The 19,517-nt window shown below is 35.1% G+C and overlaps 9 protein-coding genes across 9 annotated transcripts; 3 read left to right on the top strand and 6 right to left on the bottom strand.

The window, feature by feature from the left end:
- Positions 1 to 262: 262 nt before the first annotated feature.
- Positions 263 to 1,306, bottom strand: Kpol_538p19 (uncharacterized protein; the record flags this gene model as incomplete). The annotated part of the gene is made up of 1 exon (XM_001645067.1): positions 263 to 1,306. One exon carries the CDS (start codon positions 1,304 to 1,306, stop codon positions 263 to 265), a length of 1,044 nt encoding a protein of 347 aa, XP_001645117.1.
- Positions 1,307 to 3,136: 1,830 nt separating this feature from the next.
- Positions 3,137 to 4,510, top strand: Kpol_538p18 (translation elongation factor EF-1 alpha; the record flags this gene model as incomplete). The annotated part of the gene is made up of 1 exon (XM_001645066.1): positions 3,137 to 4,510. The coding sequence occupies one exon, from the start codon at positions 3,137 to 3,139 to the stop codon at positions 4,508 to 4,510; it is 1,374 nt and encodes a 457-aa protein (XP_001645116.1).
- Positions 4,511 to 4,792: 282 nt separating this feature from the next.
- Positions 4,793 to 5,275, bottom strand: CBP6 (Cbp6p; the record flags this gene model as incomplete). Its single annotated transcript, XM_001645065.1, has 1 exon — positions 4,793 to 5,275. The coding sequence occupies one exon, from the start codon at positions 5,273 to 5,275 to the stop codon at positions 4,793 to 4,795; it is 483 nt and encodes a 160-aa protein (XP_001645115.1).
- Positions 5,276 to 5,599: 324 nt separating this feature from the next.
- Positions 5,600 to 7,519, bottom strand: Kpol_538p16 (uncharacterized protein; the record flags this gene model as incomplete). Its single annotated transcript, XM_001645064.1, has 1 exon — positions 5,600 to 7,519. One exon carries the CDS (start codon positions 7,517 to 7,519, stop codon positions 5,600 to 5,602), a length of 1,920 nt encoding a protein of 639 aa, XP_001645114.1.
- Positions 7,520 to 9,302: 1,783 nt separating this feature from the next.
- Positions 9,303 to 10,835, bottom strand: VMA2 (H(+)-transporting V1 sector ATPase subunit B; the record flags this gene model as incomplete). Its single annotated transcript, XM_001645063.1, has 1 exon — positions 9,303 to 10,835. One exon carries the CDS (start codon positions 10,833 to 10,835, stop codon positions 9,303 to 9,305), a length of 1,533 nt encoding a protein of 510 aa, XP_001645113.1.
- A 1,286-nt stretch (positions 10,836 to 12,121) lies between these two features.
- On the top strand, positions 12,122 to 13,549 carry Kpol_538p14 (uncharacterized protein; the record flags this gene model as incomplete). The annotated part of the gene is made up of 1 exon (XM_001645062.1): positions 12,122 to 13,549. One exon carries the CDS (start codon positions 12,122 to 12,124, stop codon positions 13,547 to 13,549), a length of 1,428 nt encoding a protein of 475 aa, XP_001645112.1.
- Positions 13,550 to 13,689: 140 nt separating this feature from the next.
- On the bottom strand, positions 13,690 to 15,075 carry ASA1 (Asa1p; the record flags this gene model as incomplete). The annotated part of the gene is made up of 1 exon (XM_001645061.1): positions 13,690 to 15,075. One exon carries the CDS (start codon positions 15,073 to 15,075, stop codon positions 13,690 to 13,692), a length of 1,386 nt encoding a protein of 461 aa, XP_001645111.1.
- A 417-nt stretch (positions 15,076 to 15,492) lies between these two features.
- OPY1 (Opy1p) lies at positions 15,493 to 16,518 on the bottom strand (the record flags this gene model as incomplete). Its single annotated transcript, XM_001645060.1, has 1 exon — positions 15,493 to 16,518. One exon carries the CDS (start codon positions 16,516 to 16,518, stop codon positions 15,493 to 15,495), a length of 1,026 nt encoding a protein of 341 aa, XP_001645110.1.
- Positions 16,519 to 18,345: 1,827 nt separating this feature from the next.
- On the top strand, positions 18,346 to 19,419 carry SUA7 (transcription factor TFIIB; the record flags this gene model as incomplete). Its single annotated transcript, XM_001645059.1, has 1 exon — positions 18,346 to 19,419. The coding sequence occupies one exon, from the start codon at positions 18,346 to 18,348 to the stop codon at positions 19,417 to 19,419; it is 1,074 nt and encodes a 357-aa protein (XP_001645109.1).
- Positions 19,420 to 19,517: the final 98 nt, after the last annotated feature.

Raw genomic sequence — 19,517 nt, 5'->3', positions numbered from 1 at the left:
GTATATCATCCATCAAAGTAGTAGTCAATGTTGTTTGTTATTACTTTTAAATGAATCGATGAGGTTTGATTTGATATCTGGAAAAGTCGCGTATTGTAAATAAAAAACAGATGCCGTTGTTATAGTGACGATGATGTTATATCTATTATTCGTAATAGTATATTATAGAATAATGTCTAAAATGATATATACATACATAGATGTAGGTACAATATGTTCTTGTTATATTGAAATGAATATATTAATTTTCTTTAGATGGTGGTTATTCTTTATTTCTTCTTCTCTCCATATTCCATTTCCTCGTCCTTGACCTTCCTCTTTCTATTTCGTTTGAGATTGATTTATCACTGGTTAATTCTTGGAATAATTTCATTGTCCATGATTTGATTGAGTTATGTGCCATATTTATATGTCTTCCTATATGTTCCTTCATTGATCCTGCAATTGTTGGGGTTGATTTTGAGTAGAGATTGGTACTATTAGTCTTTTTTTTGAAGATGTCAGGGGTTGCCAAGAGGTTACTGCTATTACCTGCTAGGTCTAAAGTTGATTTATTTGGACATATCTGTACCAATGGTGTCAAAATTTTATATGTGACCATGCTATTATTATGTGGGGTTGGTTCGCTTATGACACTTTCTGCGGTGTTGTTATCATTGAATCTATATGAACTGTCTTGAAATAGCGGTGAAATTTCAGTATATGGTTTCACTTGGACTGTGTTTGTTACTGTAGAATTTGGTGGGGTGAATGGTGAGTTATTTGTGTATATTAGATTAGTCATTGGATGATCCTGGTTGTGTTTGCGGTTTTTCCAACTAACAGCGATTTTTCTTCTTCCTCTATGAATCCAACATTTAAACCAGTTTGATACACTATCCTTGGCTACAGTTGGGTTATCCAATTTTTCATTTTCTTCTATTCGATCCAATTCATTATATTGATTTTTATCCTTGGAGAGTAAATTGAATTTATCGAAGGACCAATCATATTTTTGAAATAAGGTTTTCAAAGAAGAAGACATGGAGGCATCTTTTTCAGTCTCACCGTTATAATCTTCTATAAATTCTTGCAGACGATTCAGTTCATCTTTAACAACAGCATCTTTGTTCTCTATTAAGATCGAAAGTTTCTCAGTATCATTGATAATCTTATCTAGTTCTCTTTCGTAATCATCCTTCTCGAACAAGAAAATATCGCTGAAATCACTTGATTGAGTTGAAGAATTATCAAAGGATATATTGGCTACACCCACAGGGGGGAGAACAGCTAGTGGAACAGCTATCTGGATAGGAGAATAGTTCATCAATGTTAGCTAGTCACCTGTCTATCTATCTATATATATGTGTGTGTGTTTATAGCAAAATCAAACAGATACAAACTACCGATATCCCAGAAACTAATTCAAAGGTGGCAAAGGGTGGGGTAGGTGTTGATAAGATAGTCCCACATCACTACTACTCCTCCCATCCCATAGAGTTGGTCTATACAAGAGTATAAAAGTATGGATATTTATAAATTGTAAATATCTAATTGCAAGTATTCAAGTTTACTGTCGTCGTTGAATTGCTGTCGCTGACACAACAATAAGAGCCATATATAAGACCAGGAACCGTGTCGCGCAAACGAGAGGGTACATAAATAGAAGTCAACCGGTAGACCGATAGTTTTATAGTAGTGCAAGTAGGTTTACAGAGTGAGAGAGTGAATACATAAAAACATACATACATGCACGCATAGAGATACATAGTGGTGGTCCACCACAAAGTAATAATAGCAGTAGATGCGTATGTGTGTCTTTCAAGTAGTTTGGAAAGCCAAAATATTCGATGTGTTTGGATAGGTAATACTTGCTTCTTAGTTCTATTCTAAGACAGCAAGCATTATACTATTTCTGATAGAATTGTATTGTGTTACAAGTGACTGTCGTCACATACACCCGGACACCTCACCGAGACTAGCCCTACTCAAATTGAAATCAGTTTCCCATATACGTAACACATCTATTATGAACATACAGATACAGTTTCCCGATATCAATGGTATGGGAAGCAGCAGAGACAAGTACAATGAACTAAACACCAAAAACCAAAAACCAAACTAAAAAGCAAACAAAAAAGCAAGGAAACCAGCCACCAAAAAAAGATCCAAAGTTGCAGAACCAGCAGCAGCAGCAGCAGAATCACCAGTAGCGGTACCACCACCACGTTGCAAACACACACAGACACCCTCTTGCACACTCTTGCTCGATGAAAATTTTTTCTTCCTCCACCTCATCCACTCAAAAGCATCAACATCACTTAACTACCGGCTTGACCTGCAGTAACCGTCGGGTACCCGTCCATTTCCATACCTAGTCCCAGAACCTTTCCGATGAGCTGGTAGTATTGGAACTGGAAGGAACAGCAGTGAGATGAAACCGGCATCGCAAGAGCAGATGCAAAACCTCAAAGGTTGGGCAATTGATCGAGAGAAAAAGCCCAGATAATGGTGTGGATAAAGCTGGGAATCTGGCAACAGCAAGCTAGGTTTAGCTTTAGGTTTAGGTTTAGGTAGCCTGGTAAAAGAAATGAGAATAAGAAAAAAAAAAGAAATATTTTTTTTATATCTTACACAGTGAAAATTTTTTCATTTCGAATCGAAATAGAGAGAGCAGTCAGTAGAGAGGGTTAAAGCATTAGCCTGGAACTGTCCAGCAATAGTGGTTGGTTGAGGGTAGGGAGGTGATGGAAGACCAGTCGAAGTTTAGATAGAGTTAGATATGGATAGCTTCAGTTCTCTAGGCAGAAAGAAAAATTTTTTCTTATTCAGTTTAGTGGGCAGCTTTCCTTTTTATCCTTCTGGAAGTGGCATTTGTACAGGGAGGAAGAGGGAGAGGGCGAGGAAAAGAAGAAACGAGAGAGAGAGAGAGAGTGAAAAATTATTTCTTTTGCTGGGATGAATAAAGTACATTCCTTTTGGATATCTCATCATATAAAATACTCATAGATTTTACATTATTTAACAAACTACTTTCTTGAAATTTTATATTCTTGTTACATTTATAAAAAATCTTTTAATTAATTATTAATATTTTTACTATATTTTATCTTTTGGTTCGGTTTCAAGATCAGTGTAACACAATCATCTAAGCAAAATGGGTAAAGAAAAGTCTCACGTTAACGTCGTCGTTATTGGTCACGTCGATTCTGGTAAATCTACTACTACCGGTCACTTGATTTACAAGTGTGGTGGTATCGACAAGAGAACCATTGAAAAGTTTGAAAAGGAAGCTGCTGAATTAGGTAAGGGTTCTTTCAAGTACGCTTGGGTCTTAGACAAGTTAAAGGCTGAAAGAGAAAGAGGTATCACTATCGATATCGCTTTGTGGAAGTTCGAAACTCCAAAATACCAAGTTACCGTTATTGATGCTCCAGGTCACAGAGATTTCATCAAGAACATGATTACTGGTACTTCTCAAGCTGATTGTGCTATCTTGATTATTGCTGGTGGTGTCGGTGAATTCGAAGCCGGTATCTCCAAGGATGGTCAAACCAGAGAACACGCTTTGTTGGCTTACACCTTAGGTGTTAAGCAATTGATCGTTGCTGTCAACAAGATGGACTCCGTCAACTGGGATGAATCCAGATTCCAAGAAATCTGTAAGGAAACCTCCAACTTCATCAAGAAGGTCGGTTACAACCCAAAGACTGTTCCATTCGTTCCAATCTCTGGTTGGAATGGTGACAACATGATTGAAGCCACCACTAACGCTCCATGGTACAAGGGTTGGGAAAAGGAAACCAAGGCCGGTGTCGTCAAGGGTAAGACTTTATTGGAAGCCATTGACGCTATCGTCCAACCAACCAGACCAACTGACAAGGCTTTGAGATTGCCATTGCAAGATGTCTACAAGATTGGTGGTATTGGTACTGTGCCAGTCGGTAGAGTCGAAACCGGTGTCATCAAGCCAGGTATGGTTGTTACCTTCGCCCCAGCTGGTGTCACTACCGAAGTCAAGTCCGTTGAAATGCATCACGAACAATTGACTGAAGGTTTGCCAGGTGACAACGTTGGTTTCAACGTTAAGAACGTCTCCGTTAAGGAAATCAGAAGAGGTAACGTCTGTGGTGACTCCAAGAACGATCCACCAAAGGCTTCTGAATCTTTCAACGCTACCGTCATTGTTTTGAACCATCCAGGTCAAATCTCTGCCGGTTACTCTCCAGTCTTGGATTGTCACACTGCTCACATCGCTTGTAGATTCGACGAATTATTGGAAAAGAACGACAGAAGATCCGGTAAGAAATTGGAAGACTCTCCAAAATTCTTGAAATCTGGTGACGCTGCTTTGGTCAAATTCGTTCCATCTAAGCCAATGTGTGTTGAAGCTTTCACTGACTACCCACCATTAGGTAGATTCGCTGTCAGAGATATGAGACAAACCGTTGCTGTTGGTGTCATCAAGTCTGTTGTCAAGACTGACAAGGCTGGTAAGGTCACCAAGGCTGCTCAAAAGGCTGCTAAATAAGGGAATTCCACTTTATACTAATCATTTTTTCATATTTTGTTTATATATAGTTCATAATCCTTATTAATAAAAAGATTCATTATAAAAATCAATTTAACTTGCGTATCTTGTCAATTATTCAATTCAATATTAGCTACTAGTATATGTTCGTTACAGAACGATACTTCGTAGTTTATATTAACTGAAGATTAAAGCTATTTTTATGTAATTTCTTAAAATATTTACATGTCTATTAACACTAGAATAAATAATATATGCTTGTAAACAGGTATTTCTGTCTTTTCACTTACCAAAGACAACTGTTCTAAAAGCAGTGAAAAATGTTTCCTTCTTTTTACCTTCCAATTCATCTATAATTCTTTGATAGTAATTTGGATTACCATAAGGATGATACATCTTGTCCCCCACAGCATAGTAGTTCTTGTACTTATTACTAGTCAACGTATTTAAAGCCTTTAATTGCTCCATTATAGTCTCCTCTGTAAATTGTTCCTCTGGCAATGCTGCATTAATTCTATCCATCATATCTTTCTTCATCCCCAAAGGACCTGATGTCCTGTTAATAATATCTTTGATCTCGGCAAGACTAGCCCTTTTAGCTGCATCCTCTTCACCATCTTTACCTTGTATACCTGCTACCTTTTTATATCTTTGCAATTGTGAATCCTTGAATGATACAATATGTTTTATACGTTCATTTGGAAACCTCTCTATGGCTTTAACCATTTGCTTACCTGCTTCTCTCAAAGCTTGCTGACTAGACATAATTAATATAAAAAACAAGTTCAGATACCCTCAAATGTTCAACTATAGCTACCTTGGTTGAACCAGAACAATACCACCTCTTGCTTGTCCTGTCTTGTAAAGTTGTTCTTCCATTCATATATAGCTTTTATTTTTTTTTTATTGTATCAATTTTTAAATATCGATATTTAAAGTAGCGACAAAAAATATTAACTATGGAAAGTATCTAAACTATATAATAATGGGATCAAAAGAGAAGGGAATACTCTTATGGGATACTAGAGTTGGTATTCAATGAGGGTATGGGCTTCGATATGAGTTTTATATCGATTCCCTATTTGAAATTTAGTTTTCTGTATTTTGAATTTCAAATTTTGTTAAATTTTTAGTGGCATCCTTCCATGATAGCTCGTCATTGATTATTGAATCTATTGCGTTGACTATCGATTCAATTGATCCTCGAACCTGCAATTTGCTATCTCTTTCTCTTAATGTGACTGTTTCATCCTTTTTTGATTCGAAGTCGATTGTAATCGCAAATGGGGTGCCTAACTCATCGTTTCTTGCGTATCTTCTTCCTATTGAGACGCTAGAATCATCGACTTTGAATGAGATTTTGCATTTTTTCAACAGGGAAGTGGTTAAATTTGTCATTGGTACAAGTTCTTTGTTGGATGACAATGGGACTACGAGAACTCTGGATGGTGCAATTTTAGCAGGAAATGAAAATACCGCTCTTGCTTCATCCTCCTGACGTCTCCAGAAACAATGTTCAATTAAGGCGTATATAATTCTTCCTATCCCAAATGATGGTTCAATTACATTTGGGATATACTCTCTGACGTGTATAGTTTTCGTTTCATTGACAATCTTGATGTCATCGTTGGTTAATTCGATATCATTTTCTATATCATCAACATGTAACTGTATTGATCCCTCAAGTTCCAGCTTGAGGCTTAATTCTTTAAGCGATGATTGACTGAGACTTGTTAAATGGTCTTTAACTAATGCTGACTGTTTCCTTAATTTTTTGTAAAAATTTCCAGATTTAAAATCGATGTCCCAAATAGATACGTTTACTGGATTTTCCAAAGTTTGTCTGACTATTAATTTTTCCTTTGTCCTCTTTGCATGAACAGTTAAATCGTAGGCTGATCTATCGGCGCATCCGACACATTCGATCCATCCATAGCTGGTCAAGATTTCTGCATCCCAACAATCAGTAGCATAATGGGCCATTTCGTTAGCCATATGCTGACGAAACCTTAATTTCGAGTTATCAATACCAATTGATATTAAAAAATGGTAAATTCTTGCCATAAAATATGCCAAAGTTTGATTATCTATTATTTTTGAATTCACAGCATCTCCGAGTGTCATTCTCACAGGTACTGCTGAAGCCCTTTCCTGAATATCTCTTGACAATAATGATAATTTACAATTTTGCACATCTTTAAATTTTTTATGTGATTTATCCTGAGGGTCTACGTAGTATTCAATTTCCGCCATCAGAAATTCTCTTACTCTTAAAAGACCAGCTCTTGGAGAAATCTCATTTCTAAAAGACTTCCCAATTGAAGCAGAGGCAAAAGGGATTTTTCCATTATTAAATTCCAAAAGTTTATTAAAATTCAAAAATTGACCTTGTGCAGTTTCAGGTCTCAGAAACCCTTTCATTTGTGAAGAAGGGCCTATTGAAGTTTCAAACATCAGATTGAATTCCATCGGTGATTGTAATTTCCCACCTGTTGTAGGATTAACAATTTCAAAAACCTCCATCAATTTAGCCAATTCGTCACCCGAGTAGCCGTCAAGTTTATTTAATACCTCTTTATATTTTCTAATAATATCACCATCTAAAGGAATAGAATGGTTCAATTGTTTTAAATTTTTATCCTTTGGCGCAACGCTTGTTGAAGATTCCTCAGCAACGATACGGTTATTCAGAGTTTGCTCGATAAGGTGATCAACCCTAAACATTTCTCCAGTTTTAAAATCTTTTGTCATCCAATCCGAAAATTTATCTACGTGACCAGAAGTTTTCAAAACTTCATGCGGAGTTAGTATACTACAATCCACTTCCAACATATTTTCTTCCAAGATAAAATGTTTCCTCCATAGGTCAATAATGTTTGCTTGAAGGGCACATCCGGGTGGGCCATAATCGTAGAAACCAGAAACACCGCCGTATATATCGAAAGAAGGTACGAAGAAGAATCTTCTCTTGAGTACACTTTCCAATAATTCTTTATCCGATTCCAACATTGTCAAGTCAGTATCCTCGAGTCTAAATGTTTTTCTAACCCACTTGGCATTGATTCAAAGAAGTAAAACAACATAGAAATATGCAGTGTAACAGAAGTATTTGTTTATATACCAATGGTATTACTTTGCTATTAATGCCATCCAAATTTATTTGCTATTACAGTCCAGGTGTCAGTGCGTGCTCTTGCTGACACCAGTAAAAATACATGTCCATACTTAACCAAGAGATACAGAAAAAAGAGCGAGAAAAAGGACAAGAGAGACAAACAAAGAGTGGTTACCCTGAACATTAATAGGGACAATAATGACAAATCTAAATGTCCAGGACATTTCTTATAATTTTTGCATATGTGTCTGAACTTTTGAGAGCAAAAGCCAAAATACACCAGTATCATATCTCCCAGTTACCCTCCCTAATACTTTTGTGCCTCTTCTTCTTCTCGCTCTCCCTGAGCAACGGCAACAGCAACGGTTAACCTCCGTTCTATGCGCTTTCTCTGCATGACTACCCCTGATCCCCTAATGCATCGCTACCACATACCACGGAACTAGAAAAAACCTCACTTTTCCCAACAAAACAAAACCTAACCCGTCGCTGCGCACTTCTCTCTGCAATCCCGAAAAATTTCACAAAATTATCCTCGACTTCGACCGAATACCCCGAATCACTCAGAACGACATACATAAGCTCCCAAACCATCCCATTCCACCACATCCACCAAAAACTATTTGACCTGTCTCCTCTACGGAATTGCTCTGCATTTTGGCATTCATTTGACACAATTCAAACTTTTTATACAAAAATATCTGCCACCACCACCAAAACACAACCTAAGAAACCTATCAGTCTCATCTAATCTAGTCCAACCTAATCCAATCCAATCCTTATAGATAATTATTTCATATATAAAGAAGCTCAATGTTTTGTATTTTAAATTGTTTTAATCATTCTTACTTCTAATCATCTTGATTTATTTGTCCTCAGTCCTTCTTATTCTCACTCTTATTCGTTTTGTAATTTTGGTCAATACTTGTTCCCAATTGTTTAACGTAATCTTTCATTACAATAGATAAATAAATAATTAAATAAATACACGAAAAAAAACATGTCTTCTAAGCAAGTAGCTGCAGGTGCCTTTATCGATTCTGTATTCGTTTTAAGAGCCATTGCTTCTTTCTTCATTGTTTCCGGTATAGTTTTAATGTTTTTAGAAAAAGGTTATGTTCCTGTTGATTCTCTATAAATTTACCAATGATCGGATAAATTTATTACAATTCTATTCATACTAGTTCTCAACTACAACTAGATCACCATTCCATTCCTCTCTCCCCCCCTCGCTCCCCTTTTTATTTTCTTTCTTTCTATAGGAAGATTATGGGTTCATCTCACATTACATTCATCTATTCTTAACATTCACACAGCTCCGTCATTATAATTTTTGCAATTTACTTCTTTTAAATAGACTAAGAGATATAGAGGAAAGAGAAATGTATATACTTTTCTATATTAATGTAGGTCAATTGTTTAAAATAATATACTTATTTTCCATGTTCAAAACATTTTTTATGTATTTATTTTATGTATTTAATGAAATAAAGAAGAATGAATACAAAGATTACATATATTAACAATCGTATGCCGGGGAAAAATAATCAACCCAACTCTATCTATAGTACCTTATCTGACGTTCTTTTTTTATTTTAATATTTCATTTTTTTTTTTAATTTAAATTTAAGTGGATGTGGGGTGGAATGAGGGGGGCAGGTATACTGTTTAAAACAATTAGTCCTTACGAACATCTGCATTCTTATGCTCGTCATCTTCGTCATCTTCATCATCTTCTTCGTCTCTTGCTCTATCATAAAATTCATCTAAAATCTTTGGAGAAATTCTGTTCAACATTTCCTTTGGATATATTCTTAGCAAACTCCATGCTTGATCTAAACTCTCAAAAATAGTTCTATTTTCATATGACCCTTGTGAAATAAAAGTTTTTTCGAATTTTTCTAAAAATTCTAATGATAATTTATCTTCCATCGACAATGCATCTTCACCAACAACGGCCTTCATAGCTGCTGCATCTTTACCAATAGCATATTTAGCATACAATTGATTGGAAACATCACCGTGATCCTTTCTTGTCATACCTTCACCAATAGCAGATTTCATTAATCTACTTAGTGATGGTAGAACATTAATTGGAGGATAGACACCTTTGTTATGTAATTGACGATCAACGAAAATTTGACCTTCAGTAATATAACCTGTTAAATCAGGAATTGGATGTGTAATATCATCGTTTGGCATAGTTAAAATTGGAATTTGAGTAATAGAACCGTTACGACCTTCAACTCTACCTGCTCTTTCATAAATAGTAGACAAATCTGTGTACATGTAACCTGGATAACCTCTTCTACCTGGGACTTCTTCTCTTGCTGCAGAGACTTCTCTCAAAGCATCAGCATAAGAAGACATATCTGTTAAAATTGTTAAGACATGTCTTTCGGTTTGATAAGCCAGGTATTCTGCAGTGGTCAAGGCCAATCTTGGAGTAATAATTCTTTCAATGGTAGGGTCGTTAGCCAAGTTTAAGAATAACGAGGTTCTCTCTAAGGAACCATTTTCTTCGAAATCTTGTTTGAAAAATCTAGCAGTTTCCAAGTTAACACCCATAGCTGCGAAGACAATGGAGAAATTTTCTTCGTGACCATCATGGACATCTTTGGTTGGTCTGACTAAACCTGCTTGTCTACAAATTTGGGCAGCAATTTCATTATGAGGCAAACCAGAGGCAGAAAAGATAGGAATTTTTTGACCACGAGCAATTGAGTTCATGGTATCAATTGCAGAGACACCAGTTGAGATCATTTCTTCTGGATAGATTCTTGCAAAAGGGTTGATGGCAGAACCATTAATATCCAAATAATCTTCAGCAAAGACCTTTGGACCATTATCGATTGGGTTACCAGAACCATTAAAGATTCTACCTAAAGTATCTTCCGAAACAGGAATTTTCAAACTTTCACCAGTGAATTCCACGGTAGTTTTCTTGACATCGATACCTGAAGTACCTTCGAAAACTTGGACAATGGCTCTATCACCTCTGACTTCCAATACTTGACCCTGTCTTACTGATCCATCAGGCAAAGTTAACTTGACAATTTCATTATAACGAGGAAATTTGACTTTTTCTAAAATGACCAAAGGACCATTAACACCGCTAACAGTATTATAATTCAATCTAGGTTTGATTTTGAAACCTTGGGTGACAGCCTTCTTATTAATCTCGTAAAGCTGTTTATCAGTTAAAACCATTTTTATAAAATTGTTGTAGTTCCAAGTATAAGTAGTTCCTAAACGCACTTTTTTTTTTAACTTGTTATCAGTTATATGCAATAATTTTTTTTTTCTCTCACCCTTTTTGAAAATATCCCAACCAATTTCAAACAAAACCAATCCAAACCTAGACACTTATATATCTACAACAACACGATACCAACTTATCAATCCCAGTATCTGAAGACAACAACTCCAATCTGCAGAGTCAATTGCTATCAATATATATATATACATCTTAGCTTTTAATAACTTTATTCTGATACCTTTTTCTCTTCTTGTTCTTCGGGGGCATTTTTTTGGTTGCTTTTACGTTAAACCAACGTCGTTTGATATGATCAAATATGAATGGAAAAGCCGTGCCAAACGAGAGGTAAGAACATAAGATCACATGACCAAACCCCAACAAAACCAATCACGTGACTCCAATTTCAAGAAAAAGAAATAACAAACGAGAAAAAAGAAAAGATAAAAATTACCGACAATATCAAGAATGTCTCCTCTTCAACTTTCCTCTTTGCATCGTTACCCCGCCTGCACACAGAGAAAATGGTGGAAACGGCAACTTCTCAGCAAAAGTGGCAGATGGCTGATGGGGAGGGAAAGACCAAGACCAAGATCAAGATCAAGGTGAGGGAACAGAAAAGTGTGAGACATTCCAATCTGAACAACAAGAACGGTTAAAATTAATTTGCACTTAGAGATTTAAATTAAAATCACAACTGCATTTACCAATCCCAGATCTGTTCTATTCCCCTTTTTCTCACTTTCTGAAGGGTTTTATACCCATCGAATAGCCGGATGTCAAATATACCCACCCAGATGTTGTCGTCTCTTATTGAAATGAACTCGCTGGACTAGAATCCCTGATTGAAACCTTTGATATACATTTTGCAATGTATTCAGGGACCTACACATCTTTCCAAAATCACAGTTCCTTATCCTGTTGCTAACTCTTCCCTTTGATATCTCATCTCATCGCATACTCGTTATAGGAGGACCGCAGGCCAAAGGGCAAAGGCAGGCCTAAAAGAAAAGAGGAAAGAAGAAAAAAAAGTGAAAAATAATCGTAAACTGACTGTAAGAATGAGACAATTAAGTTCGAATATAACTAACACAGATTGTTCATTAGTTGATCAATTGGTTATATATTGTCAGTGGATAGTATATTAGTTGTTAATCTGTAGGGGTTGAGAGGTTTTGATTGGTTTTGTTTTCACAAAATTTTGGGTTGTAGAAGACAAACCGTTGGTTAAATAAAGAGAATGAGTGAACAACGGCCCATCAGAATTGCTGTTCTTGGCGGTGATTCAACGGGTAAAACTTCTCTTGTATCAAGGTTAACTTTAGATATGGTTCACGAAGTTCATTATCCTACGAGAACTCAGACAAATTGGTTATTCGAATTTATTCCACGTTCCAATTTAGCGAAGGCTATCTTGGATAATAGTCCCCATGAACGGTTACTTCTCAGGTCTCAAAGTAGCCAAAAACCACAGCCTATATTCGATTCTCCTTCGATCTCTCCTTATATTTTGTTATCTCCTTTAGTTTTCCAATCTTATATCAATGATTTTACTAAAATTAAAACTCAGCACAAAAAAAGCAGCTCAAATAATAATCATTTAAAGCAATTGAATTTAATTACAAGTGACACACCTTACTATTCATATTTAGATTCATCAAAGGAGATTGATCATAAGAAAAGGAAGAGAAATTTAACTGCTGGTGACATTAATCCAAAAATTAAAGATATTGAATCATCGGTAAAATTACCTCCAAATTATATACCACCAAATTATACTCCAATACCAATAGATATAATCGACACTCCAGGTTTCAAACCAGAAATGGTTGTACCTTTCTTAGAGGTTTCATTATTTCGCAATTTAGGTAAAAATGTTTTGAAAGGCCTGGCTAATGAACCAAGAAGACCAGTCTCGACAACGTCTTTATTAGTAGCGTCAGGTGCTTCTGAATTGAATGGGAAAATTGATGGTTATATATTTGTTTACAGCTCTGTTCCTGAATTAAGTCACATACGAAGTCCACCACAATATTCGAGATCTGATTCACAAATTAACTTAAACTTTGCACCTAATGAAAGCTTAAAGGATGATTCTTCTGGCAAGACTACTGTAACAACAAGCTCAAATTCATCATATTCATGGTCATCATTTCAAAGGAAAAATGATGGTGGTTATTCGTTATTAGAAATAATAAGAAATTCAATGTTAGACGCATGGACAGAATTCAGAAATTATCAAACTAGATGGAATAAAGGGAAGGAATCAGATGTTTATTCATTGGTTTATAGTTTCAAAAATATGTGGAAAACTGAAAAGGAAAGAAATGAAAAATTACAACAATTGAGAAGCTTCAATACAACTTTAGATTCTATTGATCTTGAACCATCATCTCCAGATGCTCCTCCTCCTGCCATCATTGTATGCACTCATGTAGGAGATCCATTGTCGAGTCCATTGTTAATAGAAAAGGGAAGAGCATTAGCAACTCAGTGGAAATGTGGTTTTGTTGCACTAGACAATATGGACGATTGTAATGTCGATGTGTCCATAAGTTTATTAATAAGAGATATAGTGGAAAAGGAAAAACTATTATCTGGTTCTAATAATGGGAAAAATAATAACACAACTACAGCAAATTCTTTAATGAATTTCATCAAGGTATGAAAAAAAATTGCATTTAAAATATAAATTCTATATAAGCTATAAACATAATGTTTTTTTTTCTAAAAAAAAAATATACATATATAATAGAATTCAAACTTTATAAAAAAGTATATCAATATCATATTAATAATTAATCGTATCTAAATACTATCTAATGTTATACATCCATCATCAAACCCAACAATGCACCATGAGGAAGATAAAAATTTATCTAGACGTCTTTGGTCACCTCTTGAGATATTAGATAATTGGGAAATATCAGTCCCAACCCCATCTATACCATCAACAGCTTTTATTTTATAATTCTTTTTCATTTTAATGATTGAATCTGAATCATTCTGTATGCTTCTAATTGCTGACTCATTAACCAAAATATTACTTTTGGTTCTACCAACTATTTTAAGTATTTCATTGTTATTATCCACAACAATTGCCTTACCATTCCACCCTCCCAATACCATTCCACATTTTAAGCTCTTGATACTACCTATTTCTGTCACTGGAACTTCAACAAACGATGTATCTGCACCGAGAGTTTTCCTCACTATTACTTGCTTCGAATCATCAATGATATAACCCTCATTATCTGGAAGTGAAACATTTCCATTCGTAATTTGAGCCTTATGTATACCAATTTTTGAATCAGTTGAACTGCTTAAAACAGTTTCCTCATCTTTTGCAGATATTGACAAATCTAGGATAGGGTTTGGGTAATGAACTGTAGAGATATAAACAATTTCTAACATATTTTCATAGATAGATATATCCGTATCCTCAGACTTAATAAGTTCTTGTAGTTTACTCTGTTTAGAGGACGTTTCATTATATTTTGTAGTCATTACTTCTTGTCGAAGTTTATATCTGAAGCAAATTATGATACCACTCTCAAACCCACAATATACCAGATCATTCACTCTTAGGAATTTCATAACAATCCCAAGCTTATCAAACTTCGATATTTCAGTATTACGTAGCAAATCTATCACAGTTTTATAAAAATTTATTCCTTTGTTAAGTCTCTTCAATGAATTCAACCGGTTTAATTTAAAAGCATATATATCAATCGATTCTGCATTTTGAGTGTTACAACAAACCAACCTATACTCTTCTGGTGCAATCTTTTCCAGGGAAAAATTAGCAAAGTTCAATGTATTAACAGGCACTTCAAATACAATATTATACTTATACAACTGTTGCTGTATTTGAGATTGCTCATTAGTCTTCACCAATGTCTTGGACTCATCAAGTTGCAATTGTAAAATCCTAAGTTTATGATCTTTCGATAGAACAGCTACCAACAAATCACCTAAATATTCAATTGCTAATATCTGAGGTGATTTTGGAATCTCATATACGAATTGTACCCTTCTAGTTATTACATTCCAAATTACTAGTTTTCCACTACCATCACCTGAAATCAACACAGGTACCTTAAAATTAGTAAGATCAACTACCGTTTTAACATCTGTAACTGCATCCTTATGGAAACGTAGCGTATACTCAGACAAAGTTACCTTAGTAGCCATTAGACATTGATTTCACCTTGAATCCCTTTCAAATAATCATTCTTGTTCTATATCTATAACTCAGTCTTAAGAGCTCATCGGGAATTTTTTTTTTCACTTTATTTATATTACCAATACGTCATAACGACACAACTGATGGATTTAATGGTGTCGACCATTCATTGATTTCGGTGAAAGATTTTCTCCAAAACTGATCTAGAGATATCCATCTTGGAGCATTTAATGTCGAAGATTAATATTACAAACTTCTTACTATTAGATATAAATAAATACATTAATATACTATAATGACAGAATTGAAAAAAAATTACAATGGCAACGATAAAAACGAGATTATATATAAGGGTGAGAGAAAAAACTTATTGATTAAATACCAAACTTGAGGAATGAATAAATTAGAAATATGCAGTTACTGAATCATGTTTTAACATGAGACTTTATCTTTTGTCGCACTAACACACAACTTTTGAAATGAATTATCCAGTCTACCATTTCTTGATCATTAAATGCTCTAAATTTCAATCTTCTTTGCTCAGTGACTAGAGCAAACATTGTATCTAAAGTTGGATTTTCCATCTCTACACAATCAATCACTGTATCCAAACCTATGTGACTTTTAAGCCTTGATGACTTGACAGAATATATATCAAAGGAACGATTAGATAGCACACCATCCACTTTTTTCCATTTAGTTCTATTGAATCTTGTCTTTACATATGCATATATAACCCCTTTGAGAATTATATGTTCTGGATTTCTTGGATCATAAGTTTCATAAAATTGTTTATCTGGATTAGCATTAGAAGGTTCAATATTTCTGATATTTTTATTGTTTTCCTTGATGACATCATTATCTTGCACACTTGAATGCTTAGGACCATCTAATATGTCAAAATCATCATCTTCTTCGTCCTCATCATCTACATGGGTCTCTGTGATATTGTTAATGTTTGATGAATCAGTATCCTCAATTGTCTTGTTTCTTTCCACTTCTAGGAATTGATTGAATGCAGTTTCCCAATGTTTTATAAGTTCAGGACCAGACATCTTAAATCTTAGTATTTTATCCTTGGTGTATATCAACATCTTTCTAGAATCCTTGAGTAATCTAAAACCAAGTATTTGAGACTTTGGTATCACATTAACTGCTTCTCTCTCATCTCTTGTCTTGTAATAACTAAATTGATTCTTCCTCAAAACACACCAATAGTTGGTGTCGCTATGTTTGGGCCACCATGAATGATGGTGCTGATAATTACTGTTCTCATTGTTATCACCATTAGAGGTTGTCTTTTTAATTGAACTAGCACTATTTTTGCTCAAAGGTTTTGACCCTAAAGTTGATTTCTTCTTCAAATAAGAAGCACATAATACTTTTTGTTCGTCATTTGCAGCAGCTGCCTTAGCAATGGTCACTTCATCAACTTGTTTGACCTCTTGCATCGGTAGGTTTCAGTATTTGCACCACCACTATAAAAACAACAATATTTTAATATTTAAATGTGTGTACCTTGATAAATTACCAATAATTGAGAATTTTGAACAAAAACTCAATTACAAAACAAATAATCAAATAAATAACCTACTATACCAAGACAAAGGCTCATAAACTCCCACCAGATCGTATACTCCCTTTATGGATCAGTTTCTTATCTTATCTTTAAGTACTTGTCATAAATGGAGATGATATATTAAAATCTTCACCGTATTTTAAACTCTTAACAATGGAGAAGCTGGAGAAGGGATCGATATTAAAAGAATACTTAACTGATAAATAAACACAGGACTAGGTGCTACATTTCGTGATGGGTGTTTGATTAAACTTGACTTGTTAATGTTTGAATTGTATCTATTATCATTTGAGGGATCAATTTGGGAGAACATGTTCAGGGTCCTGCCAAATACTCGTTTATGAGACATCCATGGATAAATGAAAAGAAGAATAGAGGGTACTTGTGGGGAATTGGAATGCGGTTTCTATTTGATTATGCTGTTTTGGAATGCTCAAAGCTTTTACCTCTTGATGTATTAGTCTTCTTTTGATTTTTTCCAGGTTTTCATATACAATTGGTGATGATTGTTTGAATGGGGTGGGTGTGCAATATCGTTGTGATAGTTTTGATTTATTTTTAAATTGTACTGTATTGAATTAGGCAAAATTCCGATAAATGGTATATGATTATCAATTTACTGATTTATGTTGAAATTGAGTTGTCGAAAGACATTTTGGTTGCAAAATACCGATTTGTGTATCTTACTCGAATGTGAATTTTTGATTTGTTGCAAGACCAACTACAACGTATATTTTAAAGTGAAAGAGGGTTTACATGGGAAAAGGGGGCGTGGAAAGAGGAGAACTGCACCCTCCCCCTCCAAAACCTATGGTTACTCTCAATCAAGAAAGGTTAAGTAATCTTACATGCCAATACCTCTCGACTTGCCTGTTCACCTGAATGTCTATATTTTTTGGTAACCTGGAGTTAGAGGAAGATACTGGTACTCATCAGTACGAAATTGAAATACCATATCTCTTTACCATTTCTGATATATTAGTCCTTGATAGCTAGGATGTGGTTGGTTGGTTGGATTTGATTTGATTGGGAATTGGTGTCGTTTGTACGCGTCAGGTGACTAAAACCTGATAGCGCCATAAATAGTTATCGGGATATAGTTACAATTCTCTATTAATAAAGTCAGAAATGGCACACATCAACGCTTGCAGCAGAGTTAGGACTATCCACGCCAGTGTGTTAAAGGAGTTACAAATTATCCCTACTTTGGAACTGGTATTCTGAGGAGGAAGCCCTACTGGCCAGTTGTAGCAGGGTGTCGGACGTCTCTAAATGCCAATTAAAAGAGTAGCTCTAGACAAGAATACTTGATGTTTCTAGTTTTGTCCCCAAATCTGTACAATGGGTATCCCCTCCACCCCATTAGCAAACTGCTTTTGAAATCGTGATAAACCAGTGTGTGAGAGTGGGAAAGTAGAAGAGTGGGAGAGTGATCGATCACGTGTCTACCATCTCACTTCCAAAACCCACACACACTCACATCACCAACGACGACAATCACAAGGCGTTTCTGGAAATTCTTCACGAATATTTAAAATTGAATGAGTTAAAGAAAGCTTTAAGCTATTAATCATCAGTTTAATAAGGGATTGAAAAGGTATAAAAAGGGCATAGATAAGTTTATTTACGATATCTATCTGTCTGTAGAGTCGACCAACAGTTGTGCACTTTACTGGAGAATAGTTTTAGGAGTAACAAGATGTCCGCCCCAGTTTCTGTATTAGCAAGACAAAAGACTGAAAGGAGAGGTCCTAATTTAAATATTGTTTTAACATGTCCTGAATGTAAAGTTTATCCACCAAAAGTGGTTGAACGGTTTAGTGAAGGTGATGTGGTATGTGCACTTTGTGGGTTAGTTCTCTCAGATAAGTTGGTTGACACCCGTTCTGAATGGCGTACTTTCTCAAACGATGACCAGAATGGTGATGATCCTTCTCGTGTTGGTGAAGCCTCTAATCCATTACTAGACGGTAATAATCTATCTACTAGAATCGGGCAAGGTGAAAGCACAGATGTCCGTTTCACAAAGGAGTTGAACAGAGCTCAAGGTAAAAATGTAGTGGATAAAAAGGATAACGAAGTCCAAGCAGCATTTGCTAAAATTACAATGCTATGTGATGCTGCAGAATTGCCTAAAATCGTCAAGGATTGTGCTAAGGAAGCATATAAACTGTGCCACGATGAGAAATCATTGAGAGGTAAGTCTTCAGAAAGTATAATGGCGGCTTCCATTTTGATTGGTTGTCGTCGTGCTTCTGTGGCAAGAACTTTTAAGGAAATCCAATCTATTATTCATGTAAAGACAAAAGAATTTGGTAAAACCTTAGCCATAATGAAAGGTATATTGAGAGAAAAGAGTGCCGATGGTTTCATCAAGATTGATACTGATAACATGAGTGGTGCCCAAAATTTAACTTATATCCCAAGATTTTGTTCACATTTGGGTTTACCTATGCAAGTTACTACTTCAGCAGAATATACTGCTGCTAAATGTAAAGAAATTGAAGAAATTGCGGGTAAATCTCCTATCACCATTGCTGTGGTATCAATCTACATGAACATTTTACTTTTCAAAATTCCAATATCTGCGGCAAGAGTGGGCCAAATTTTGCAAGTTACCGAAGGTACCATCAAATCTGGTTACAAAATACTATATGAACACAGAGCCAAATTAATTGATCCTCAATTAATTGCAAATGGTATTGTTACCTTAGAAGACTTACCAAAGGCGGAAAAGGATAGAAACGTCAAGAAAGAAAAATCTAAGGATTAAATAACGATTTTTACAATGATAAAAAACAATCAAATTTTAATGTAAACAAAAGCAAATTAATGAAATCATTCATTCATAATCATTCATAATAAATTATA

This window comes from Vanderwaltozyma polyspora, genomic scaffold, assembly GCF_000150035.1.
Source record: "Vanderwaltozyma polyspora DSM 70294 KpolScaffold538 genomic scaffold, whole genome shotgun sequence".
Lineage (NCBI taxonomy): Eukaryota > Fungi > Ascomycota > Saccharomycetes > Saccharomycetales > Saccharomycetaceae > Vanderwaltozyma > Vanderwaltozyma polyspora.
The sequence above is the reverse complement of the archived record's forward strand: the minus strand, read 5'-3'. Positions and strand labels throughout refer to the sequence as shown.